The 26,669-nt window shown below is 39.5% G+C and overlaps 2 protein-coding genes across 2 annotated transcripts; one reads left to right on the top strand and one right to left on the bottom strand.

Moving 5' to 3' along the window:
* Positions 1 to 5,704: 5,704 nt before the first annotated feature.
* Positions 5,705 to 12,193, bottom strand: LOC307117683 (uncharacterized protein). The gene is made up of 6 exons (XM_079802676.1): positions 11,792 to 12,193; positions 10,566 to 11,299; positions 10,133 to 10,269; positions 8,021 to 9,978; positions 6,749 to 6,986; positions 5,705 to 6,550 (listed from the first exon to the last, which is right to left on the bottom strand). Exons 2-4 carry the CDS (start codon positions 10,819 to 10,821, stop codon positions 9,976 to 9,978), a joined length of 396 nt encoding a protein of 131 aa, XP_079658802.1. The 5' UTR covers positions 10,822 to 11,299; positions 11,792 to 12,193; the 3' UTR covers positions 5,705 to 6,550; positions 6,749 to 6,986; positions 8,021 to 9,975.
* Positions 12,194 to 12,253: 60 nt separating this feature from the next.
* Positions 12,254 to 25,027, top strand: LOC307117670 (E3 ubiquitin-protein ligase TRIM39-like). Its single transcript, XM_079802660.1, has 7 exons — positions 12,254 to 12,370; positions 13,859 to 14,415; positions 19,297 to 19,392; positions 21,654 to 21,887; positions 23,619 to 23,772; positions 24,220 to 24,246; positions 24,363 to 25,027. The coding sequence occupies exons 2-7, from the start codon at positions 13,861 to 13,863 to the stop codon at positions 24,905 to 24,907; spliced, it is 1,611 nt and encodes a 536-aa protein (XP_079658786.1). The 5' UTR covers positions 12,254 to 12,370; positions 13,859 to 13,860; the 3' UTR covers positions 24,908 to 25,027.
* The last annotated feature ends 1,642 nt before the right edge of the window (positions 25,028 to 26,669 follow it).

Raw genomic sequence — 26,669 nt, 5'->3', positions numbered from 1 at the left:
TTTCCATCATAAAAGTGCATTTTTCCATCATAAAAGTGCATCCATCCATCATAAAAGTGCATCCATCCATCCATCATAAAAGTGCATTTTTCCATCATAAAAGTGCATCCATCCATCATAAAAGTGCATCCATCCATCCATCCATCATAAAAGTGCATTTTTCCATCATAAAAGTGCATCCATCCATCATAAAAGTGCATCCATCCATCCATCCATCATAAAAGTGCATCCATCCATCCATCCATCCATCATAAAAGTGCATTTATCCATCATAAAAGTGCATCCATCCATCATAAAAGTGCATCCATCCATCCATCCATCATAAAAGTGCATCCATCCATCCATCCATCCATCATAAAAGTGCATTTATCCATCATAAAAGAGCATCCATCCATCATAAAAATAAAAGTGCATCCATCCATCATAAAAGAGCAACCATCCATCATAAAAGTGCATTTTTCCATCATAAAAGAGCATCCATCCATCATAAAAGTGCATTTATCCATCATAAAAGTGCATTTATCCATCATAAAAGTGCAACCATCCATCATAAAAGTGCATTTATCCATCATAAAAGAGCAACCAATCATCAAAGAGCATCCATCCATCATAAAAGTGCATTTATCCATCATAAAAGTGCATTTATCCATCATAAAAGAGCAACCAATCATCAAAGAGCATCTATCCATCATAAAAGTGCATTTATCATCATAAAAGTGCATTTATCCATCATAAAAGAGCAACCATCCATCATAAAAGTGCATTTATCCATCATAAAAGAGCAACCATCCATCAAAAAAGTGCATTTATCCATCATAAAAGAGCAACCAATCATCAAAGAGCATCCATCCATCATAAAAGAGCATTCATCCATCAAAAAAGTGCATTTATCCATCATAAAAGAGCAACCAATCATCAAAGAGCATCCATCCATCATAAAAGAGCATTCATCCATCAAAAAAGTGCATTTATCCATCATAAAAGAGCAACCATCCATCATAAAAGTGCATCCATCCATCAAAAAAGTGCATTTATCCATCATAAAAGAGCAACCATCCATCATAAAAGTGCATCTATCCATCATAAAAGTGCATCTATCTAATAGAATAAAATATTTAAAAGTAATTATTAAAAAAATAGAAAAAAATATTTATATATTTATATATATATATATATATATATATATATATATATATATATATATATATATATATATATATATATATATATATATATACACACACAGTGTATAATTTTTATTATTATTATTGTGAAATATGTATGTATTGTATAAATAATGTAAAAAATAAATCATAAAGCTCTTGTATGTAGACGGTGTCGTGAGAAGAGCAGCAGCAGGAGATCACAGGCACGAACACGGGGTCACGCTCTCCGTCTGAACGCTTTCACAGCTTCCTGCCCAACACAGACCTGACATCAGGAGAGGACGGCGAGGAGCATCAGACCTCTGGCTTCCATTAGCTCACTTTGACCTCTGACCCTGAAGCCCCTCTGACCCCGCTGGCGTTCGCACGGGACACCTTCATGTGTTCAATAACAAGTAAAAGGTTACGCTAAGTAGTCATTTAGCACGACTAGCGTGACTCTGAACATTAACTCTGACGATGAGGCATTACATTTAAGATTTATGCATTTGCATTTATTACTATAAATGCTTTTATAAATGTATGATTTATATATATTGCATATCAAATTTGTATTACTCAGTTTTAACAAACAAGCTAATAAACTTGATGCACATTCAGTTTATTAGTGCAATTACTGGAATCTGATATTATGACTGACAAATATGCATCGCATTATTAGTTTATAGATTTTATATGCAGTTCAAATGAATTTAGGCCTAAATACTTGCAGACAGAGCAACTGTTAAGGAAAAGCACACACTCTAAAAACGCCAATTAATAAAATGTTGGAAGAGCAAAAAAATATATGTTGAACTAATTTTCTTTCTTGTGCTTAGTTAAGAAGACATATTATATTAAGTCTGCAGAAATATATTTGAAAAAGATTCAATTAATTGATATTTTCAAATCCAGTTAACATTTAGAATTGCAAATGTTGACTGGACTAAAAAACGCAAATCCAGTCAATATTTTATAAAAGTAGGCTATTAAGGCCAACACAATATTTTACACACAATATTTTACTATGGAAAATATATTTTTGTTTGTGCTGTTGAAATGGGCTGTTAGAAATATTTGATAATATATCAAAACATTTGTGAAATTAGATGTATTTTTGATGTTTTGTTTATGATGGTAGGCTTATCTGCATTATGATGAGAAGATGGATAACACTTTACACTTCTATATACATATTTAATATAAATATATAGTTCATTAACATATGTAGTTATTTTTTAATTTAATCTGCCTAATTTTAATGAATAAATACGTACAAGAGCTCATTTGACTTCTCGGAAGGATCTGTATTGCACGTTTGACTTTGCGGAAGGATTGTTACAGATCAAAGGACTTTGCGCAGTTTGCGGGTTTCTTTCACCAGGAGACAGCATATCAGCAGCAATTTTGAGGGTGCAGTTCACGCGTCAGGTAAGTGGTAATGATTAAATTGCAGACATAATGTGTTGATAAAAGCGTAAACTATATTTAATGTTATTTGTGTGGATATTTAACGTTAGAAGTGTTTTGTAAGTTATATATCCAAGGGAAATGGGGATATTTAAGTGATGTCTATGTCAAGTTCACTCGTCACCGAATAAATGCTCATATAAAACTAACGTTAACGTTAATTATTTTATGTAAAACGTACAAAGTTGAACATATTCGATGTTTTAGTATTTATCAGCGTTTTATGAGGTAACGTTAATGATATGTCCCATGTCAATGAGAGTGAACGTTATTTAAGCCGCGTTTCCAACAGCAGCCGCGCACAGTCGTACATCACCGGACTAATTTGCCTAATCTTCCTGGTACTTTAGACCGCAGTGGAAACGCAGACAGTAGCAGGTCTGGGGGGGGGGGGGGGGGGGGAATATTTACCCGTAACTTCATTTAGACCCTGGTTCCTGCGGTCCAAACACACCGAGTACCACCCCAAAGTTCCTAGTTCCTGGGGAAAGTTACTGCGGTGGAAACGCGGCTTTACGTTACGTTAACGTGGTCTTTAACCACGTTTAAGTAATACAACTTATGTTAGTGTTAAAAAAACTGTAATACTATAATGTATTTTAGTCTTAATCTCAGCATGTTGTGTGCTATAAATTATTCTTAAAGGGATCCCATGGTGTTAAGACTTGTATTATTTACTTTTCACTTTAGAAATAACCAACTGTGTTTATGTAAACCTTGCGTGTATTTGACAGTATTAGCATGAATGATAACTTTACCCAGTAAACATAATGTACTTTTTAATACTTTTTAAACAGTACATTATTAATAAACATTTAGAACACAGAATTTCTCCCCCAGGGGATTCCGACTCCACCCGACCCCCACCCTAGTAAACATATTTTATGTAAAGTACCTTATTCACGAGAGTGCTTAATAAACAAAAACCTGCATTTTATATTATATTTTATATGGGTAAAATGACCATTTTGCTGATTCTTCAAGGTGCTTGTGAACACTTGACCACAACTATTTAAATTTGTGTTAACCTGTGTATTTCTATTTCTTTTATCTAACATGCTTCAAACCAGAGAGGCCATTATATTGTAACACTGACCAGAGGGATGCAAATTGGTCTCCTTGAGACAGTGATTGAAGCTGGAGGCCTAGATTCAGCGTTGGATGTGGCTGTAGTGGTGGAGGAAAAAGTGATCCTGAACAACCTGGCGGATATTCCGACTGCCTTTGGTGTTCTTTTTGGATTGATGTATGCCCTGTACATTGACTATCCCAAACAGTGGAAGTACCTGTTTGAAGCTGTGCAGAAAGTCTTTCTGGGCCTTGATTGTGAAGTGTTCTGCTCGGGTGCAGTCACTGAGAACCAGATTGCTCCAGATGTAAAAAAATAATTAGAATATTTATAATTATAACATGTTTAGAAGGCATAGGACGTTTATGGATTGTTATAATGCCAAATAATATTCAGTTGTTTGTTTAATGTTGTTTACTGATTGATTACTTTAGATAAAATAGTCGACATTTTTTTTATTTCATGTTTTTTAATGTATTGCAATGTATTGCAAACTAACTTTCTACCATTTTACTATTTAATATTTTATTTATTGTTCTCAGTTTATGAAATATTGGTAAATGTTTAGAGATGAATTTTGTTGTTGTAATGAAAATGAATTGTTTGTATGATAAATGTTATAAATGCAGATGATACAATGTGTTTTCAATTGTTTTTGTTGCCCTCGCTATAACATTTTGTAATAACTAGTTCCACAGCAATTTCTAGTAATGATTAAAACAATTTAAAAATGACGAAACCCCTAATTAAAACGTTTTAGTTGAAATAATTATGAAACAATTTGAATAAACGTACATTATAATGTTGAAGTCAAGTTTAAGCCAACTAAAAAATATTAATTCAAGTAACTTTAAAACTAATTGAGTAAACATACATTTTAATGTTGAAGTCAAGTTTGAGCCAATTAAAAATTATTAATTCAGGTAACAATTTGTAGCATGAAATTGAGTGAACGTAAAAAATCAGTGGAACTAGTTACTAAATAATAATTCGTTGAAAGCACTTGAAATTTTTTAAAGTGTAGTTGTCTTCCTATTATGGTAACAACCTTCAAACACCTGGCTCACATATCACCCCATTCCAAGTTCTTTTTCTGTAGGACACAAATACTCTGCTTGTCATTTGGAAGGACATTCTCAAAGTCAACACACCCACACTTGAAACGTCAGCACACGTTTACAAACAAACATTACAAATATAAGAATATCATATTTAACATCTCTCTCTCTCTCTCTCTCTCTCTCTCTCTCTCTCTCTCTCTCTCTCTCTCTCTCTCTCTCTCTCCTGTAGATGAGCTCATCTCTGTACAGTCGTCCACACAAGAAGAACTGGACTGAGATCAGGATTGACTCTGATGTGAATGTAAACTCTCTGTATAGAGCTCTGACTGAACTGAAGAAAACTCATGAGACACTAAATGAAAAGCTCAGTCAAACTGGTATGTGAATGTTAAATACAATGTATAGTTGTTGTTTATTTGCCAGTAATTAAGAACGTTTCTTTTTTTCAAAGAATACTCTTGGTTAAATCCAGTTTCAGCATCGGTGTGATGCTGGTGATCACTGTAGATAATGTCAGTCTCAGTCAGCAAAGGATCACTGTTAGTGACAGATCTAGACAAACTTCTAGTTTGTTTACTTCAGAAAAACAAGGAAAAACAACGGCCGGAGTGCTTGACAAGGCTGAATCAGTGACAAAGATATCAGCGCACTTAGTATGCACTTACAATAACCATAACACATCTTCAACTGGCCATGTTAGGATTAGACTGGCATAAAAAAGACTCACTAAACCCAGTAAAGTCCTATCCAAACTTTAACTCATGCCATAATCAGTTAAAACACTATTACATTTACATTCACATTTACATTTAGTCATTTAGCAGACGCTTTTATCCAAAGCGACTTACAAATGAGAGCAATAGAAGCAACTACAACAGTCAGAGGCTACAGTATGCAAGTGCTGTAACAAGTCTCAGTTAATCTAACACAGAACACATAGGATTTTTTTTTTTTTTTTTATAAATTAGACAGACAGAAAAATGAATAGAATGTTAAGTGCTATTCTTGATTGGTCAGGTGCTGCTGGAAGAGATGCGTCTTTAGATGTTTTTTGAAAATGGCTACAGACTCGGCTGCTCGAATTGAGATAGGCAGGTCATTCCACCAGGTGGGGGCAGTCCAGGAAAAGGTCCGTGACAGTGATTTCATGCCTCTCTGGTATGGCACCACAAGGCGTCGTTCACTGGTAGAACGCAAACTCCTGGAGGGTGTGTATGTCTGAACAAGCGAGTTAAGGTAAATTGGTGCAGAGCCAGTGGTTGCTTTGAAGGCGAGTACCAGTGCCTTGAATTTGATGCGAGCGGCTATTGGTAGCCAGTGGAGTCTGATGAAGAGAGGCGTGACGTGCGCTCTCTTCGGCTCGTTAAAGATCACCCTCGCCGCTGCATTCTGGATCAGTTGCAAGGGTTTGATAGTGCATGCCGGAAGGCCTGCTAGAAGAGCATTACAGTAGTCCAGTCTGGAGAGAACAAGAGCTTGGACCAAGAGTTGTGTGGTCTGCTCAGATAGGAAGGCTCTAATCTTCCTAATGTTGTATAATGCAAATCTGCAGGACCGGGTTGTTGCAGTAATGTGGTCAGTGAATTTTAGCTGATCATCGATCACAACCCCAAGATTCCTGGCTGTCCTGGACGGAATAATGGTTGATGAACCTAGCTGAATGGAGAGATTGTGATGAAGTGCTGGGTTGGCTGAGACCACAAGCAGTTCAGTCTTTGCAAGGTTGAGTTGCAGGTGATGCTCCTTCATCCAGGCAGAAATGTCTGTTAGGCAGGCAGCGATACGAACACCAACCGTGGGATCATCTGGTTGAAATGAGAAGTAGAGTTGAGTGTCGTCTGCATAGCAGTGATAGGAAAAGCCATGTTTCTGAATGACCGATCCCAGTGATGACATGTAGATGGAGAAGAGAAGTGGTCCAAGCACTGAGCCCTGTGGAACTCCAGTGGCTAGATGATGTGACTTAGACACTTCACCTCTCCATGACACCCTGAAGGACCTACCTGAGAGGTAAGACTTGAGCCACTGGAGAGCAGTTCCTGAGATGCCCATCTTCATGAGAGTTGACAGGAGGATCTGGTGGTTAACTGTGTCAAAAGCAGCAGACAAATCCAGTAAGATAAGTACTGTGGATCTGGAAGCCGCTCTTGCCTGCCTCAGTGCCTCCGTAACCGAGAGCAGGGCAGTTTCAGTTGAGTGGCCGCTTTTGAAACCGGATTGGTTGATGTCCAGGAGGTTGTTCTGTTCAAGAAACGTAGAGAGCTGGTTAAAAACAACTCGCTCGAGTGTCTTTGCAATGAAAGGCAGAAGGGATACCGGTCTGTAGTTTTCTAAAAGTGCTGGGTTCATAGAGTGTTTCTTAAGCAGTGGGGTTACCCGAGCCTGCTTAAATGCTGTGGGGAAAGTCCCGGTGTGAAGAGAGGTGTTGACAATGTGAGTGAGTGCAGGAGTAACAGAAGAAGAAATGGCCTGAAGGAGGTGAGTGGGGATAGGGTCAAGCGGACAGGTAGTGGGGTGGTTGGAAAGGATGAGTTTGGAGACTTCAGCTTCAGAGAGCAGAGAAAAAGAGGGGAGTGTATGTGTTATGGTTGTTGAGATGTGCGTGTCGGTTTGTGGTGCGGAGAATTGGCTGCTGATGGAGGAGGTTTTTTGTGTGAAAAATGATGCAAAGTCATCAGCTGTAAGAGTTGATGAAGGAGGGGGGGGGGGGGGGGGGGGACAGAGGAGCGAAGAGAACGTTCTGAAGAGTGCACAAGAGTCAGAGCAGTTGTGTATTTTGTTGTGATAGTATGTAGTTTTAGCAGTGGAGACGTTACTAGAGAAAGAAGCGAGAAGAGACTGATACAGGGTCAGGTCAGTAGTGTTTTTAGTTTTGCGCCACTTCCTCTCTGCCGCCCGGAGTCCAGAGCGATGTTCGCGGAGAACATCAGACAGCCAGGGGGCAGAGGGGGTGGTGCGGGCTGGCCTGGATGAAACGGGACAGAAGTTGTCTAAGCAAGATGTTAGAGTGAAGCAAAGAGTGTCAGTAGCACTGTTAGTGTCCAGTGCTGAGAACTGAGCAGGTGGAGGGAGTGAGGATGAAACCATAGTGGATAGACGGGAGGGAGAGAGTGAGCGTAGATTACGCCGAAAGGTAATCAGCGGAGGAGTGCGTGTTGTGTTAGGAGTTAGTAGGAGGTTAAGAGTGATGAGAAAGTGATCTGAGGTGTGTAAAGGAGTAACTAAAGTGTTGTTTGTGGAGCAGTAGCGTGTGTAGATAAGATCAAGATGGTTACCTGATTTATGAGTAGCTGTAGTAGATACTTGCTTAAGATCAAATGAGGTCAGAAGAGTGGTGAAGTCTGCAGCCTGGGGTTTATCAAGGTGAATGTTGAAGTCACAGAGCAGTACCAGAGGAGTGCCATCCTCAGGGAAGTGAGAGAGTAACATATCCAATTCCTCCAGGAAGTTACCCAGTTGACCTGGAGGACGATAAATAACTACAACATGGATTTTAGCAGGGTGAGTGACAGTGATTGAGTGCGATTCAAATGAGCAGTTGCCAGATAGAGAAGGGATGGGCTCAAATTTCCAATCCTTTGAGATGAGCAGACCAGTACCTCCGCCCCTCCCAATCTGGCGAGAGGTGTGTGAAAAAGAGAAATTATTTGAGAGGGCAACTACTGTAACTTACTTTAGAGACATGTAAGCAACATGATGTAACTACCCGTGTACAAACACTAACACATCACCAGAACTCACTACACACCACTGATGCTGCCAATAGAGAGAAACTCACTGTTAACCTGAAATTATTCCAGTTAATAATTCATCATTATATTGTCATCTGTGTTCACAGGGTTGAAGTGGGCTCAGAAGTTTCCAGGTACAATGTGACTGACACAATACACTCACAATACTGTTTATAATCTGTATTATATACTGTACATCTGAACATGTTTGTTCTGAAGTTGATTGATAATGTCTGATCTCTCTCAGTGGATGTGACTCTGGATCCTGATACAGCGAGTCCATATCTCATCCTGTCTGAGGATGGAAAACAAGTCAGTGATGGAAACATTGAGCAGGATGTCCCAGAAAACCCAAAGAGATTTGATGAGGTTCTTTGTGTTCTGGCAAAGCAGGGATTCAGTTCAGGAAGATTTTACTATGAGGTGCAGGTGAAGGGAAAGACTGAGAGGGTTTTAGGAGTGGCCAGAGAATCCATTAACATGAAGGGGGAGATCTGGCTGAGTCCTGAGAATGGAGTCTGGGCTCTGGGTCTGATTGATGAGAATCATTATGCAGTTATTGATAGTCCAATGCATATAATCCCTTATAGAGAGAAACCTGAGAAGGTGGGTGTGTTTGTGGATTATGAGGAGGGTCTGGTCTCTTTTTATGATGTGGAGTCCAGATCACATCTCTACTCTTTCACTGGTCAGACTTTCACTGAGAAACTCTATCCATATTTCAGCCCAGGTGATAATGATGAAGGTGAAAACTCAAACCCACTGATCATCTCACCTGTCAGTTAAAAAAAAAAACTAAAAACAAAACACTTGAAATCTGAAAGGATTAACTATGGATGTGCTGTTTTGTTACACATATATTTCCAATTTTTTTCTTCCATTAATACTTAATTTCAAATCTACTATAACATTTTACATGATTTAATATGATATGTTGAATTTCTACAAAATATGCTAAATTTCCAAACTTTCCAAAGTGTTTCTATGATTTTACCTTTCTCTCTCTCATCTCCAGCTGTTAACATTGAATGTCTTGTGAAATGTTGTGTTTTTGGTTTATATTGTAATAAATGCAGCATCTGAATAAAGACAAGTGTTCAATGCTAGTTTGGACGGATAATTCTTGTAAACTCAACAGCTTGCTAATTTTTAACCAAACACACATTGGCTAACGATCTGCTCACATAGACATGACAACAGACAGGATATGAATAAAACATGCGGGATCTTTACTGTTGACTTGAATTGGTTCCATATGACAGTACTGAATTATCATTTAGTGTAGATGTCTCTTCAATCTAGTGCATATTCTTCTAGAGAAGCGAGAGCATTAGAAGCTTCACAATGACAGTGTTTTTGACTTTGGTTTGAGCTCAATATCAGTGAATGCGTGCACCTGAGTGAGCTGACGGCAGTCCATCGATGCCAGGAGCTTCTGAGAGCCGGAGACGGTGGGAACAAACTTCTCCATCAGTGTAACCGTTGCAAGCTTCTCCACATCACTGACACACAGAAAGACAATATCAACTCTCTGGAAGCTGTTCACTCTTTAAATACCATATTTAATGCAGTACAATCTATGTTTCTGAACCAATCTAAAGTGCATGAACACGTCACAGCTGAAATTAAACTGCTGTTAAACACTGAAAGTCTTACCCATACGGGATCTTCCTGACGCTCTGCATTCCCAATCCCTCTATACGGAACAAAACGTTCCTCAACACTTCTGACAGCGGGTTCAGGAACGGGATCTTGACTGTCAACTCTTTCCCCAGCACAGCGTCCTCTAGAGGCTGAAACAGCACAAACACAATCAATGATGGAGAGTTTCTTTATGATGAACTGAATCCAAATACGACGCCTTTAGATGTTTCACCAGGTTGAGCATCAACACTAAACGCAATGGATTCTCACACGTGACGTAACCGAACGCATTATATGCTCTGACCTGAACCCCACTGAACATTTTTGGGATGAATCTGAATCAGGCATCATCATCAAGTGATTTTTAAGAAGTGCAACTACTAACTTAGACATTCTGGGCCACAATTATCAGAGAAAAGTCAGTGTAATAGTCAAACTCACTCACTCTCTTGTGATTTGACGTGGACAGGAATCCGGTCCTTCTTCACGGTGTCTTTCATCGCTCTGGTGTAGTTCATGACCAGCTCCTCATACAGCAGACTGGCCCTGCGCTGCTTTGAGCTCTTGTTCTTCAGGACGATGGAGAGTTTGGCGTCTCCACCGATACGAGGTCCTGCCCCGTCCATGACGATCTCAACGCTCACGTCGCTGTCGCTGGACGACGGATACAGAGTCGGCTTGGAGCCGAAGCGACCGGCCATTTTAGGACAGTATTAAATGCAGTTCACAACCCTGACTTGCGTGAATACTGTCATTTTATATCGATAGACAGTAAATACGTATCAAAATAAATGCTCAAAAGATTAAATAGTCTACAGTCTTCTCATTTGCACAGATTCTCAGTGTTTTACTGCTCAGTTTAAATGACTTTACTCCAGAGTGAATTCAGAGATGATGATCTTTGACAGTCTCTGCCCAAGTGAAACTCTTTCCACACTCGTGACATGAATACGGTTTCTCTCCAGTGGGAATATTTATATTCATTTCAAGGTTTCCTCTTTGTGAGAAACTTCTCCCACACTGATTGCATTAGTACGGTTTGTGATGTTAATACCTTTCTGAATGAAACTCTTTCCACGTTGATGGCCTTTGAAAGACTTTTCTTCAGTTCTGAGATCATGAGGTTTCTGACGCTGATGTTTCTCCTCCACTTCGCTCAGTTTTTCACATCCATCAAGTCTAAAAATGACCACAGTAAATTGTCAAAAATCAATTCTATTGTGGAAAATGTAAAGAAAAGAGAAATGAGAAACTAAACCAGAAACTGAAGCGTTTATTTTTACACGCTTAAGGTCAATTCTGTCATGTTTATACAATCAAATATAGTAGAAAACTGCTTGTCAAGACCAAGAATCATCATTATTTGTGTCACTGCCCACAAAAGAGACTAATCCAGATTCACTAATGAATTCACAGTTACTGAACTCAATCTGTTGAGAGATTAATAACGTGTTTTGTCTTAATAAAACAAGAAATAAATGGCAGATAATCAAAATAGCCTCAATTGCAGCCCTTAATAATGAACCTAAAAGCCAGTTTTTACAAGAGTTTTACAGAGATGAGGGGAAAAAAAGTGACTTTAAAAGCAACTCGAGTGATTTGAAACCTTCAGTTACTGACATAGCAAACAAATGTCATGAAAAGGTAAAAACATTAAAGGAAGAAACACACCTGAAGGATGAAATCCTCATGGCTGTGTTGTTCCTCAGCTGTGGTTTCTCTCTTCATCTTCATCATCTGCTGTTCTCCAGTCTGAACCCAGAGACTCTGTGCAGGTTTGATCGGTGGATCCATGACTGTCACACACACTCTCCTGAGCGTCAGTGTCACAGAGTAAAGTGAGTCCTGTTTGTCTCTGGATCTCTGACGATCTTAAACTACTCAATAGTGCATTAGCGCCGCCACTGGCAGTGGAGAAACACAACACCTTCATCTCTGGAGGATCAGGGCTCAGGTCTCGCTTTCTCCTCAAGTCAGTCCACACTGAGACTCACACACCGTCCAGAGCAAACACAACATTGAGGAACTAATCACAACTATACACATAATCTAACAGTTTCTTACACTGTTTTCATCAGGGATGAATCAGGAACTGCTTCATATTCATGATTATGGGCGGAGCTCTATGACATCACTGCATGTGTGTGAAGACTTCAGTGAAAGTGAAACTGAACAGATGAACCTGAAGCTTCTTCACAACAACATTCAGAAACTCTGAAATCAACGATCAGATCTGATATTCACTCACAGGTAAGCGATGGGAATGTAAGTTCACTAGTTTAATGTCATGATGCAATATAAGAATGTTTGTCAAATCAAAGTCTGTGTTCATGTCACATATCAGAAACAGGAAGTGTGTGAACTGCAGACAGAATAAACAAAGTTCAGTGAAAATCATAACTCCATTAAACAGAAATGACACTTGGTGTTTATTTAGTAAGTTATTTGTTTGAAAAATTACAGTTCCACTAATTTTCTGTGTTGTCTTTTATAAAAGATCTTATGATGGTTTTAAAATGTTGTTGTAAAAGACCTGTTAAGTTTGCTGTTCTGTGGCTCCCAGAGACGCATATTTAGTTTCTGTTTAGTTTCTGTATTTAGAAGTTAAATTGTTAGTTCACCCAAAAATACCTTCGTTCATCTTCAGAACACAAATTAAGATATTTTTTTGATGAAATCCGATCCTCCATAGACAGCAATTTAATGACCAATTTCAAGGTCCAGAAAGAAATTGTTAAAATAATCCAAGTGGTTCAACCTTAATTTCATGTTTTTCTTCTAACTGATACAAAAAAATGAATAAAAATCTGCATACTAGCCTTTTTACCACTTTGTGTGTATGAAGGGAAAGCATTATACCATATATTAAGAGCTAATATTGATTTCTCACTAACATAAGCAAGAATAGATTCAACCCAAACAGACTGTTTAGCTGTCATAATTTTTTTTAAATAAAAGTTATATTCCACCTAAAATATTGTTTAGACTCAATGACCAATCGTTGTGTAGTTAAAGAAGTCAAAATGGGACAAACTAATCGAGAGATTTGTCCACTAGGTGGCGCTTCAGGTTAACATTCATTATAGGAGATGCTTCCTCAGGTTCGACATTGAAACCTTTGATGTTGATAGCATTTTAATAGCTGGCCAACATATTTTGCACTGAACTGTTATATTTGCGCCCTTTTATGATTTCTGCATGAAATTATTTTTAAATTTCCAGCACTGGAACGTATTTTCATAATTTGCCATGGTGGCAACTCTCAGACAGATTGTAGCCTAAAGCTTTCAGCGGCAATGTGGATTGATGTGATTGGCAGACGTGCGCTGCAAATTCAAACAAGAGAACCAATCAAAAGCATCAGAATAGCATCGCTTTACTAAACAGCCTTTAAATGGCAGGAGACCTCACACACATCAAAAACAGGCAAAGCAACAAACTAATATTATTCAACATATCCTAGCTTTTTACAGAAGATATTCAGATATATTCTTTTGTAATCATTAACATTTTCATAACTAACTGTAATTTAATTACACATTTTTTCCTCAGTAACTGATAACAGTTACATTTTTTTTGTAATTAAATTACATAACTCCATTATATGTCACAAGTTATTCCCCAAAACTGAGTATTTAACATGCAAAATCCATAGACTAATTTATTCAGTGCATATAATTATCAAAATCCCTCTCTTCAGCCGTGTAGATGATATATTGTCATTACTTATCTTTTCAGTCATGGCGTCCTCCAGTGGTCCAGCACTAAATGAGGAGCTCCAGTGCTCCATCTGTCTGGAAGTGTTCACTGATCCAGTCACCACTCCATGTGGACACAACTTCTGCAGATCCTGCCTGAGCAAGTGCTGGACGGACACACAGACCTGCTTCTGTCCACTCTGTAAAGATAAATTCAGCAAAAGACTTGATCTCAAGATTAATACAACACTCAGAGAGGTTGCGCAACACTTTAAGGAGAAGCTCAATCTAGGAGAACCTGAGGTGTTCTGTGACGTCTGTGATGAAAGAAAGCAGAAAGCTGTGAAGACCTGCCTGATGTGTCAAAGCTCTTACTGTGAGACTCATCTGGAGTCTCATCGCAGAGTCCCACGTCTAAAGAAACACAAACTCATCAATGCTGTGGAAAATCTGGAGGATTACATATGCCAGAAACACGAGAGACCTCTGGAGCTGTTCTGCAGAGATGATCAGACGTGTGTGTGTCTGTTCTGCACTGAAGGAGAACACAGGACTCACAACACTGTTCCTATAGAGGAGGAGAGCCGAGAGAAGAAGGTAAAGAGATACAAACAAAGCACTTTAAATATCCCATGAAATGCAGTTCCCTATCAGTCAGTCACGTTCAATGTTACGTCGGACTGAACTGACTTATAGGGATCTCGCCTGAGAGCCCAATCACCTTCGAGTGGCAACAGAACAAGCCAACAAGTCAGATTTGCATCGCAAGCCACTCCCCGCTTCCGGGTATATAAGGCAGCATGCAAACTCACACATTAAGCTGTTGCTTCTGTCAGGGAAAGATACATAGGATCCAATTGCAAGTAAAATGGTGCTTTATTTAGCTCTCAGAACACACAGAGGAAGATCACTCAGGAAGTCCGTAGTTACAGAGGAGGACCAGGATTTCCAGGCAGGCAGAGGAACAGGCGGATGAAACGCAGGGCTGGGACGCAGGGATGCAATGGGCAGATCCACAGCGGAGAATTTCAGAACCGAAACGGGCAGAACTCCCAGGGAAACACACACACGACACAGCAAAGCCTGTAACTAACTGACAACACGTAAGAGTGAGTGAGGTGAATATATAGGGAGAGGTAATCAGGTGCAGCTGGATGTGATGATCAGAGCAGCAATCAGTAACCACGCCTCCAACACAACCACACAAACAGAGAGAGAATGAATCAATGAACCCATGAACCATGAGAGCTTCAGAGCAGAGCGGACATTGTTTCACTCTGCTTTTCGATCATAATTCAGTGAGTCCACTGATCAGGAGGGAAGCTGTTCCTGTGTTGGTGTGACGGCACATTCCAGCGGAGATTGCGGTTGCTGAGTGCTTGCACGGTTAAGTTCAGCGGCTGTACCCCAGGGCGCTTCAACATCTAAAGAGCAATTTATGTAAAAGAGTAAACATGCAGATGCTGCATCTTTTTTAAGATGTCATTCCACCCGTTTATTTCTGGATGTGTTCATTTCCTGGCCTCGTCTGACAGCCCGAGCATGCTGAGGTAGCATTTGTTCATGAGTCATGCACCCACTGCAGGAAGATGACCATTGCAATGCTGAGATAAAGACTGAGATATGAGTGTAGAAAATTAAGGGAGAGGATGTTTGGTTGTGGATGTGGCTGATCTAAAATCCACAGTGCGTGTGGGTGAGAACTGACTGCTGATAGTTGTTGTTTTGTTTGTGAAGAATTGGGCAAAATCGTCTGAAGATAGGGAGGTGGTGGGGGAGGACAGTTAAATGTTCTGAAAAGTGTGCTTGAGTTTGAGGTGCTGTTGATCTTGTTTTGGAAATAAGAAGATTTAGCTGCATGTACTTCATCCGAGAAGGATGAGAGCAAGGACTGATACTTACCTAGATCAGATGGGTGGTTAGATTTACGCCATTTTCTCTCTGCTGCCCTGAATATCGTCCAGTGTTCACGAATAACATCAGATAACCAAGGGTTAGAGGGAGTAGCTCGTGCTGGCCTAAAAGAAAGAGGGCAAATACTGTCTAGACAAGAAGTTAAAGTGGAGCATAAAGTGTCACTTGCAGTGTTAACATCCATAGAGGAGAATTGTGTGGATGAGGGAAGGGAGGATGACAGAGTAGAGGAGAGATTAGAAGGAGAAAGTGAGCGCAGGTTTCGCCTGAATGTAACTGGTGGAGGAACTGGTGGTGTGATGAAGAAATGATCTGAGATGTGTAGAGGTTTGACCAAAATGTTGCATGTGTAAATGAGGTCCAGATGATTACCAGATTTGTGGGTATGTGAAGTGATGAGGCGTTTGAGATCGAATGATGCTAGGAGGGAGTGGAAATCTGAAGTATAAGATTTGTCCAGGTGAATGTTGAAGTCGCCAAGGACTATGAGTGGGCTGCCATCCTCTGGGAATGAGGACAACAAAGGTGGTCAATGGACCTGGGGAGCGGTAAACTACTACAATATGGATTTTAAAGGGGGTTGTAAGCGTAATAGCGTGGTATTCAAATGTGTTGTTATTGCAAAGAGATGTATGAGTTGAGTATTTCCAGTTGTTAGAAATGAGAAGACCCGTGCCTCCACCCCTCCCAGTCTGGCGAGGGGTGTGGGAGAAAGAGAAGTTATTAGAAGGAGCAGCAGGTGTTGCTGAGTCTTCTGGGCGGACCCAAGTCTCAGTCAAGGCCAAGATTTTGAGAGCGGATTGAGTGGCAAATCCTGGAATGAAGTCAGCTTTATTGACAGCTGACCGACAATTACATAGCCCCACAGAAAAAGAGGGAGGGACATTAGAGGAGGAGGAAACAGGACGTAGATTAGCAGTGTTACGGTGCCGTGAAGGCCTACGTGTAATAGTGGGGCATGGTTGAGAGATAACGGGAATGGCCTGGACACACATGGTTAGAGAGAGGAAAGGGAGGTGAAAGAGGACAAGAAACGGAGATAACTCTGTGCCTTACCGGAGTCCTTGCATCGGAGGAGTCGCGCAGAGGAAGAGTCGAATACAGATGTCTTTACCTACGTCGGTCTTCACACGCGGAGGCTGAAAATGCGCAGCTTCCGCGCCAGCCATGGAACGCTCGTTAAATAGAAACTATTCACTGCTTGAGTGAGCTCAGCTGGGAGCTCAGCAGGCTCTGATAATAATACTTAAAGCGACTCTGTTGAGAACTTTGCCCAGCAGTTCTCAGCAGTACAAATGCAGACAGAGACGATAAAACACATTCTGCCCCGGCAGAATGCTGCTGCTGTCTGTGGTTCGATGACACAATGCCTTCTCATGCATCTCAAGCCTCTCCCTCACGGGAACTGTGGAGCCAGGTAAGTTTGCCACCACAATCATGGCCCCCACACCGGGACACTATCACTTCAGCTGAAGCTCCCTCGATGAGGCATGCTTACGGGGGCTGGTTTCTTCCTATGTGGCATATTACCCGGCATATTACCTTGGTACAAACAGGTAATATGCCGGGTAGGCTGGCTCAGTGTCTCTCTTGCTGCACCATTCCCCTCTGAGGACGGGATACGAGTGCCTATTCTGCTCCTCAGGTGAGTTCTCCAACTGTTGAACCCTGGAGTTCCTCCAGCATTCTCGGCAGTCAGATGCTGATGCCAGGTATAGTACTTGTGTGTATGCCCGGTTGGTCGGCCCCTGTACTAGACTAGATGCCTCCTAGGTGATCCTCTACCAACTCTGTAATGGTATTGACTCCACCCCTGAACAAGGCGGGTTCTGCCCATAGAGATCTTTCATATGTAGCACTCCCCAAATCGTCAGTCTATATGTGTAAGTCCACATGTTACCTCCCTACGGGCAGGATGTAGTCTCACTGTATAGGGTCAGAAGGAACACAAGTGATCGACATAGGGCACTTACTCAGGGCAGTTGTTGTAACACTTTCCATCAATGACTGATAGGGAAGGTCTAGATTACTAATGTAACCCTTGTTCCCTGAAAGAGGTAACAGAGACATAACGTTCCATAGCCACAACTCCACTGAAACGGCAGGGACTCCGTCTCGTCTCCTCAGCAGAAAACTTAACCCTCAGAGCCCGACGGCATCGCCCACGACGTCACACGGCACCTCCGATAAATATCTATATTATTTCATGAAACTTTTATCGATTTTCTTACCGTTTTTTCCAGCAGAAAGCTAACGAGCTAGCCATCACGGGGGTGTCTTTGGTGTCTTTGTAGCCTTTACAGAAGGTTTTCTATCCAGCCTGGAACATGTGCATCTTTTTGGAGTTGTTCAGCAATAAATCAAAACGCTTACATCCAAGATATATCCACTTGATGTCCATAATTTATAAATTTTCCGTCATTTTTGCCGCTAGCGCGATGCTAGCTGCCATTTTGGATTAGGGTTTGACCAATGACAGGCTGATCCGTCATCCACGTTGGTGTGCGTCATTACGCATGAACCACAGCTCTTTTATTGTGAAGAGAGAGAGACGCACGGCTAGTGTTGAGGATAGAGAGAGAGAGACGCGCTGCAGTTTTTAGTAGTTTTGTGGAGAAAGTTTGAGGAAAAAGTTTGAGGAGAAAGTTTGAGGAGAAGTTCCTGATAGGAACTGTTTTGAGGCTTGGCACCAGTAAATATCCAAAATCCAAAGAGGCCAAAAGCGCCTGGACTTTTTTTGGAAAAATTTAAATAGTTTTGGTTCTGTATAAGTTATCATGTTTATTCCTGAGTTCCAGGACTCTAAAGACTTGAACAAACTGTTTTCCAGAGGAAATATGCTTAGCTTTTATTTATTTGTGTGTGTTTTCAATAAATATTTGAGTGATTCAATTTCCGTTTTATGTTTTCATTTGTCTTTATGGTCCCATAACTTATTTTACATTCAGGTGACATCAATGCAACACAAATATACTGACAGAGCAACTTGTCTTGAAAAAAAAGAGGTGTGTCAATTGTCTGTGCACAACAGGGTTGATGTTTTACAAGCTTTTTTAGTAAATAAACACCAGGCGGAAAATTAATTGTAAAAATACCCTTAGGTCTTAAAGGGTTAATGTGAGAGTTTGCCTTATATACCGGAAGCGGGGAATGGCTTGCGGTGCAAATCTCATTTGCCAATGTGCTTGTTCTATTACCACTTGAAGTTGATTGGTAAAAGTCACTCAGGTGAGATCCCATTATGTCAGTTCAGTCCGACGTAACGTCTCCATTCCCTCCTTCCGGCAATAGGGGTGACATTAGTAACCTAAATGTTTTCTTTCCTTAGTCTTGACATGTTGAAGAACCTGACCCTTAACAAAAAAACCCAGCTAAATCCAATAGTCTTTCATTACATCTAATAAAAGCTTTACTTTGTAATAAAAGCTGTTACCCCCAAAATTGTCAGACATGGACTAAAAGATTCAAAACTGTAATTTTGAATTCACATGATCTTTGAATGTTTTGTTTTATTCTATTAAACAAGCTATATTCAGTGATGAATGTGTTTTTCTCTGTTTGTAGAATCAGCTGGTTCAGACACAGACAGACGTTCATCAGATGATCCAGGACAGAATTAAGAAGATTCAAGAGATCAAACACTCTGTAGAGCTGAGAAAGGTTTGTGCTTCGATCAACCCCAGTTCATATCCTCTCTCATGGTCATTTCCGATCCCCCTCTCCCATTTCACTTTCTGATCACTCTTCAACTATCCTATCAAAAAATACATCTCAAAAAATTTAATGCATCATAATATTTCAATCTAATTAATAAAGGTGTTGAATACATTGAGAGTTCTGCCATCTTTTAGTAATCTTGGTTTATTGCACGAGTTGTATGCAGTTTTATTGGAGTGCTTTGTCAGCTTGTCCTCAAAAGCAGCATGAACATTTATTTAGTGTTACACTGAAAATCACACATTTTAACTCTTTCCCCGCCATTGCCGGAAATTTACGGCTTTCTGTGTTTTCACTGTTATACAGTAGGGGGCACTATTATACATCTTCTGAAAGAGCTGAGAACTGAATCTCCTGATTAAAACACAGGTGAATAAAAAACAGAAACAAGTGATTGCATATGTAAGAATATGCATACGTAAAATAATGCAATCAACATTAAAAAGCATATAAATCAAAACTGCCCATGTTACCCTAATGAAATGTCGACCCAGGAAGAGCTAAAGGACTATGAAGCTTTAGGGTGTTGATGGACTCGATCTACTCCATCTATGTTTTGATCATCTTTCTGAATCCGATTCAGATGTAGTCTTTAACAAAAATGCGTTTCTCTCTGGTGGGGAAAGAGTTAAGTGACATGAGTAGGGATGCACCGAATCCAGATTTTTGGGGTTCGGCCGAATACCGAATCCACTCGTTAAGATTTTGCCGAAGCCAAACCGAATACCGAATCCTACTCCCATCCTCAGTCCATTAACACAGTAAACACATTAATGAAGTAAACAAAGTCCACAGCAGTGTAGGAATGCTCATACTGCAAAATATGCAATGCGGTATTAAAATACAGCAGTAGCACAAGCTCCTGACTGGTGGAAAGCAAATGAAAGGCTCTCCCCGAGGCTGGCCACTCTAGCGAGGCATTCTCTCTGTATTCCCGGGGCATCAGTGCCATCTGATGCCTTGTTTAAGGCTTTTCGTAGTGTGGTTTTGGTCAAGTTTACTAAAGAAAACATTGTCACGCAAGTTCTTCTCGCCGCTGTTTCCTGATGGTTTATAGAACAATTACCCTGAGTCGCCCTTTGTCGTTTCAAAGAACAGCACAACGGAGAGTGCAGAAGTCGTTGGAGGCTCGCACTGCAGAGACAGACGAAAGTATAAACAAGACAAGGCTGTCAACAGGCTGCGCTCCAGACTAACCCACATCACGTAGACATGTTACTTTAAAAAAAAAACACAAAAAACAACAAGGTAAGGGTTGAGGTAGGCCTGCTGTTTTTATTTGACAAAAAAACTATTCCGGTTCTTCAAAGCTTCAAACGGATTCAGTGTATTTTCGTTTTGTAATCTTAATTTGGTAATTATTTAAGTGAAAAATATTTAGTGTAGGCCTATTTATTTTATTCTTTTTATTTATATTTTATTTGATCTGTATGCTGCTGTTTGCACGGTAAAATAAACCTGTGAAAAAAGTATATTTTTAATGGGTCATAGACACTCATCAATCATATTTTTATTTAATGCCAATTCAATATTATAATCTTATCAACTAATGGTTAATAATCGGATAATGAGCAGCGGTTGTCGGTTGGAAAAATTAACCAAAATGAGCATCCCAACAGCAGTGCATTTTTTATTTAATTTAAATGAAGAATAGGCATCATTATGTCAGGATGACTGTCCTTCCTACCTGAAGTTGCTGCATTTTGTCTGCTGTCTGTAGTTCATGCACAACTCGTATTCTTTCGGATGTTTACGCAAATGTTTTAACAGCGGCTATTGTTTAGGGTCCTTGCCACCACGAGACAAATCGGCATTGCAAATTGAACATGTAGCTCGACTTGAATCGCCTTCTTTTGACTGAAAGTACTGCCAGAAATCACGTTTTCTGTGCACAAGTTCCATTTTCACTTTCTCACAGCTGACTGCAGTCGAACGGTCCAGCTAGTAAACACCTTCCCATAATCAACAGCAGCGTTATTACGTTCGACCAGCGGAGCGCGCATAGGTGGAAAAAAATTCTAAATTCTCCAAGTCACAAAGCCAAATATTCGGCCGAATCCGAACCCGAATCCTGGATTCGGTGCATCCCTAGACATGAGGTTAATTGATGATGAGAGAATTTTCATTTTGTGGTGAAGTATTCCTTTAAATAATACGTAAAATATTAACAAATAGAACATCTCTAAACTGTTGTCATTCATCAGAGAAACACAGAGGAAGAGAAATCCTCCAATGTTGAGCTCTTCACTGATCTGATCCGCTCCATTGAGAGATGTCAGTCTGAGCAGCTGAAGATGATGGAGGAACAGCAGAAAGCAGCAGAGAAACAGGCTGAAGATCTCATTAAAGAGCTGGAGCAGGAAATCACTGAGCTGAAGAGGATAAACACTGAGCTGGAGCAGCTCTCACACACTGACCATCATCTCAAACTCCTACAGGTCAGTCAACATCTGTCTCATCAGCCATCATGTACAATATTACAGGACAAACCAGAGGTGGGGGACTTTGATCATATTCTGTTTTTGCTGTATCACTCCAATCATAATAGTTCCAAACAAGCCACAGCAAAAGAGGTGCACTGAAGGTGCTATATCCCCTATGCAGTGGCGGCTGGTGATAATTATTTTTTTTCGGGGGGGGAAGGGGCGTCTTCACGTCTTCACTTTTATCTTTTTACACATTCATTTCCCACATATAATTGAATGAGGAAAGGAAAAACAAAACAAAAACAGCAACAACCGACTAGCATGTTGACTACTTGAACATACATTTTGCTCTCCTTTCTTTCTGGCCAGCAAATTTCTCAATGACTCTGATTAAAGTCAGTCATCTCAGTAGTATCATGACGTTTGCATTGTTCAGTTAGATATTTGAGGTCTCTTACACCCGTTGTTGTCCATAAAAAACTTCAGTACCGACACTTTGAAATAAAAGACAGGGAAAGCAATAAAGGGCATTGCTAACAACACATCCAGCCAGCCATCTACGTTTCTCATAACAAGCGCGTGAATCTCCGTGTGCAGCTTCATCCTCTTTCACTGGCCTGCTGCTGGATTTGTAAATTGCGTTGGTCCGGTTCGAGATCCTTTTGTTTTCTTCCAGCGAACGCCTTATGAAAGAATTTGGTTTAACTGCTGCCATCTCTACGAAAGTGATCATCATAGCAAGGTTTTGGCGAGTCGGAGTGAATGTGTCACTTTCGCTTTAGTTGCCAAGAGTGTAAAGTTGAATGACAGGTGACGAGAACCAATCAGATTGGACAAAATAACACACATCCAATTCTGATTCGCAAGGGACGCAGCGACCTGCGTCCGGAGGAGGATCTTTAAGAACCAATTAGAGACCAGCTTCAGGTCACATGCTGCCCGTATATTTTTAGACTCAGATAGACATCCATTTGTCCGGCGTCCCTCACGCATGAAACCGCATGAAACATATTGAAGAACATATAAAATAGTTAACCGATCAAAGCCAGTTTTTATTAAATGCTGAGGCTCTTACTAACAGCCGTCACATCGTATGAGTAAACTATCTTTTGGACCAACTCTATAACCCCACAACCAGCTCAAACATTAACTTTTCAAATGATTATAACTTTTAAACCCTTTGTCATAGGATTACAATTCTTAGACCTTTACATCTGATTCCGCTTCTCATGCTGATCACATTCAATATCTCACATTAAGCCCATTTCAGTAGTTGACATTATAAAATGTACTGTACCTACACCTATGATCAAGAGATCCAATTTTTTTTTTTTGCTCATAACTTTTGAAATGTTTATCAGAAATTAAGAGGTGGATGGATTATCTCAGCAAAGGAGAAGTGCTCACTAACACAAATTTAGACAGATTTGTGAATAATATTTGAGAGAAATAGGCCATTTGTGTACGTAGAAAAAAGTCCTCATGAAATCAAAATCGATTACAGGTCTTAGGGTGAACAATTAATCCGTGCAAGTTAATACACAGAAAAAAATCGTTTGCGTGGTAATCTTTAATCAAAATCTGAAAAGTAACTTCCAGTTCACGAAATACACCACAGCACTGAAATAAAATCAGTTGCAACATACGGTTCAATGGGACTTTAACTCTAATATGTCAACAAAATATTTGATGCTCTCTCTCTCTCTCTCTCTCTCTCTCTCTCTCTCTCTCTCTCTCCTGTAGATGAGCTCATCTCTGTATAGTCGTCCACACACCAAAAACTGGACTGAGATCAGGATTGACTCTGATGTGAATCTGAATGTGAACTCTCTGATTAGAGCTCTGACTGAACTGAAGAAAACTCATGAGACACTAAATGAAAAGCTCAGTCAAACTGGTATGAGAATATTATACAGTGTACAGATTTTTTTTGTTAGTAAATATCTACGGGAAAAAAAATTCAAGGAAAATATATAATATTTTTGCATCTGTGACCTGTGAATTATTTTTTCTCTGTCTGCAAAAGATCACACTGTTCATAAATATAACTGCAACATAACTTCAACCTGCCATGTTAGCACTAGACTGGTGTGATAAAATCACTTACTAAACCCAGTCTAGGTAAAGTTTAAATTTAACTCACGCCATAATCAGCTAAAACACTATGACTTTAACTTACTTTAGAGACATGTAAGCAACATGATGTAACTATCCGTGTACAAACACTAACACATCAGCAGAACTCACTACACACCACTGATGCTGCCAATAGAGAGAAACTCACTGTTAACCTGAAATTATTCATATTAATAATTCATCATTATATTGTCATCTGTGTTCACAGGGTTGAAGTTTGTGCAGAAGTTTGCAGGTACAGTGTGACTGACACAATACACTCACAATACTTCTGTTTATAATCTGTATTATATACTGTACATCTGAACATGTGTGTTCTGAAGTTGATTGATAATGTCTGATCTCTCTCAGTGGATGTGACTCTGGATCCTGATACAGCGAGTCCATATCTCATCCTGTCTGAGGATGGAAAACAAGTCAGTCATGGAGACATTAGGCGGAACGTCCCAGAAAACCCAAAGAGATTTGATAAGGGTTATTGTGTTCTGGCAAAGCAGGGATTCAGTTCAGAGAGATTTTACTATGAGGTGCAGGTGAAGGGAAAGACTGGGTGGAGATTAGGAGTGATCAGAGAATCCATTAACAGGAAGGGGGAGGTGATCACACGGAGTCCTGATGATGGATTCTGGACTGTGATTCTGAGGAATGAGAATGAATATGAAGCTTGTGAATATCCACCTGTCTCTTTATCTCTGAGAGTGAAACCTGAGAAGGTGGGTGTGTTTGTGGATTATGAGGAGGGTCTGGTCTCTTTTTATGACGTGGAGTCCAGATCTCATCTCTACTCTTTCACTGGTCAGACTTTCACTGAGAAACTCTATCCATATTTCAGCCCTGGCCTTAATGATGAAGGTGAAAACTCAAACCCACTGATCATCTCACCTTTAATGAATTAGAATATGTGAATAAAAACAAAAACATAATTTGCACAAACCGGAATCAAGAAGATTTTACTAACAATTACAAAGAAATTAATATGTGATGGGCAAAATGTGTACAAGTGCAAAAATGAACTGTATATTCAGGCCCTTAAAAAAAAATCAACCACTGACAAAATATCAACTATAAAATATTTGTGATTTATATGTTGTTTGAATATATATATATATATATATATATATATATATATATATATATATATATATATATATATATATATATATATTTCATCACTACATTTGAATGGCACAAACACAAATATTTGTTTGTTTTTCTCTTTAATTTCTCCTTTGCTTTTGCTTTTCAAATCTACTATGAGATTCTACATAATATGCTACATTTCCAAACTTTCCAGAGTGTTTATATTGTTATTTTGTAAGGAAATTTCTGAAGTCATTTTCTCTTTCTCTCATCTCCAGCTGTTAATATTGAATGTCTTCTGAAATGTTGAGGCTTTTGGTTTATATTGTAATAAGTGCAGCATCTGAATAAAGACAAGTGTTCAATTCTATAACTGATATTGATTATAATCTAAACAGATAATTATTATATAAACACATTAGAGAATGAAAGTTCATGAGCATCTGCTCACATAAACATTACAACAGACAGACAGGATAAGAATAAAACAGAATCTCATTGATTGTGACACAAAGATTGTGAATGAAAATGCACAATTAGGAGAAAAACTCTAATATAATCTAATAGGAATCGTGACAGTGAATCCATGCACTTGAGTGAGCTGACGGCAGTCCATCGATGCCAGTGTAATGGGTAGTACACAGTAGCAGTCAGAGTTTTGTTCAATATATAATAGTCAGAGTTTTGTTATATATATAATTCTAGTTTAACATTGTTTATGGTTAAAGGAGATGGAAATGGTAATTAATTAATGAGTTTCCTTGTTTTTATTTGGTCATGTTTATGTTAAGGGTTAAAATGTTATAGCATAGTAGATCCGTTAGGCTTGGCTCCATTGCTCATGTCTCGCTGTATCGCGAGAGTCGCGCTATACGCTCTATTGCTCATGTCTCGCTGTATCGCGAGATTTGCGCTATAATGTTCTCAGGTGAGATCGCGTCATCGCGAGAGGCGCCTCATACGAGTAAATGCCATCACTGAGAAAACATCACTCAATCTCTCGTGATTTATTCTCCCTGTCTATTCTCAGGTAACGGATCACTAAAGTGATTATAGTGCATTTAAAAAATGAGTTTAAATGTTGAAGACATGTATAGAGATATATAGTTGATAGAGAATGGAAGTTTTATTGTATGATGTTAGTACGTTACGTGGAGCACATGGCAGCCGGGGCTAACGAATAACGTTAATATGGGTTTTACCACCTGGAATAGTTCAAGGGCATTTATATATTTTGGAGTATGTTTCATATTGTTTATCTTGGTAACTGTTACCAGCTTTTGTAAGAAGATACACAGCTGTATTCATGTGTTAGTCTCTAAAGGTGACAAATGAGATGTTGTTTGAGAACTCTTTGCGTATGGTAATATGTTTATATTTCACAACAAAAAGGAGTATGTATAATATATGGAACTTGAGTGATCGAATGGAATTCAAGCGTAGTTCAGGCAGACCACTGATCGCTAAATGATATCAGCTGACACTCAGCTGATTTGTTACTCCACCTACTCTAATAAACTATAGTATTTAAGCTCATTCAAACTCATGTTCCTCAGTCTGTCGTACAGACATTTACAC

The sequence above is a fragment of the Gobio gobio genome (genome assembly GCF_949357685.1).
Source record: "Gobio gobio genome assembly, chromosome: 21".
Taxonomy (NCBI): Eukaryota; Metazoa; Chordata; class Actinopteri; order Cypriniformes; family Gobionidae; genus Gobio; species Gobio gobio.
Note: the sequence above shows the minus strand (reverse complement) of the source record. Positions and strands in the feature narration are given on the sequence as shown.

Bases quoted from the DNA above. Each gene is read 5' to 3' on its own strand.
- LOC307117683 (XM_079802676.1), bottom strand. From the start codon at position 10,821: ATGGCCGGTCGCTTCGGCTCCAAGCCGACTCTGTATCCGTCGTCCAGC. The intron at 10,270-10,565 runs GTGAGTGAGTTT...GTGCTGTTTCAG, and splicing joins CCACGTCAAATCACAAGAGA to CCTCTAGAGGACGCTGTGCT.
- LOC307117670 (XM_079802660.1), top strand. From the start codon at position 13,861: ATGGCGTCCTCCAGTGGTCCAGCACTAAATGAGGAGCTCCAGTGCTCC. The intron at 14,416-19,296 runs GTAAAGAGATAC...CTCTGTTTGTAG, and splicing joins AGGAGAGCCGAGAGAAGAAG to AATCAGCTGGTTCAGACACA. The intron at 23,773-24,219 runs GTATGAGAATAT...CTGTGTTCACAG, and splicing joins TGAAAAGCTCAGTCAAACTG to GGTTGAAGTTTGTGCAGAAG.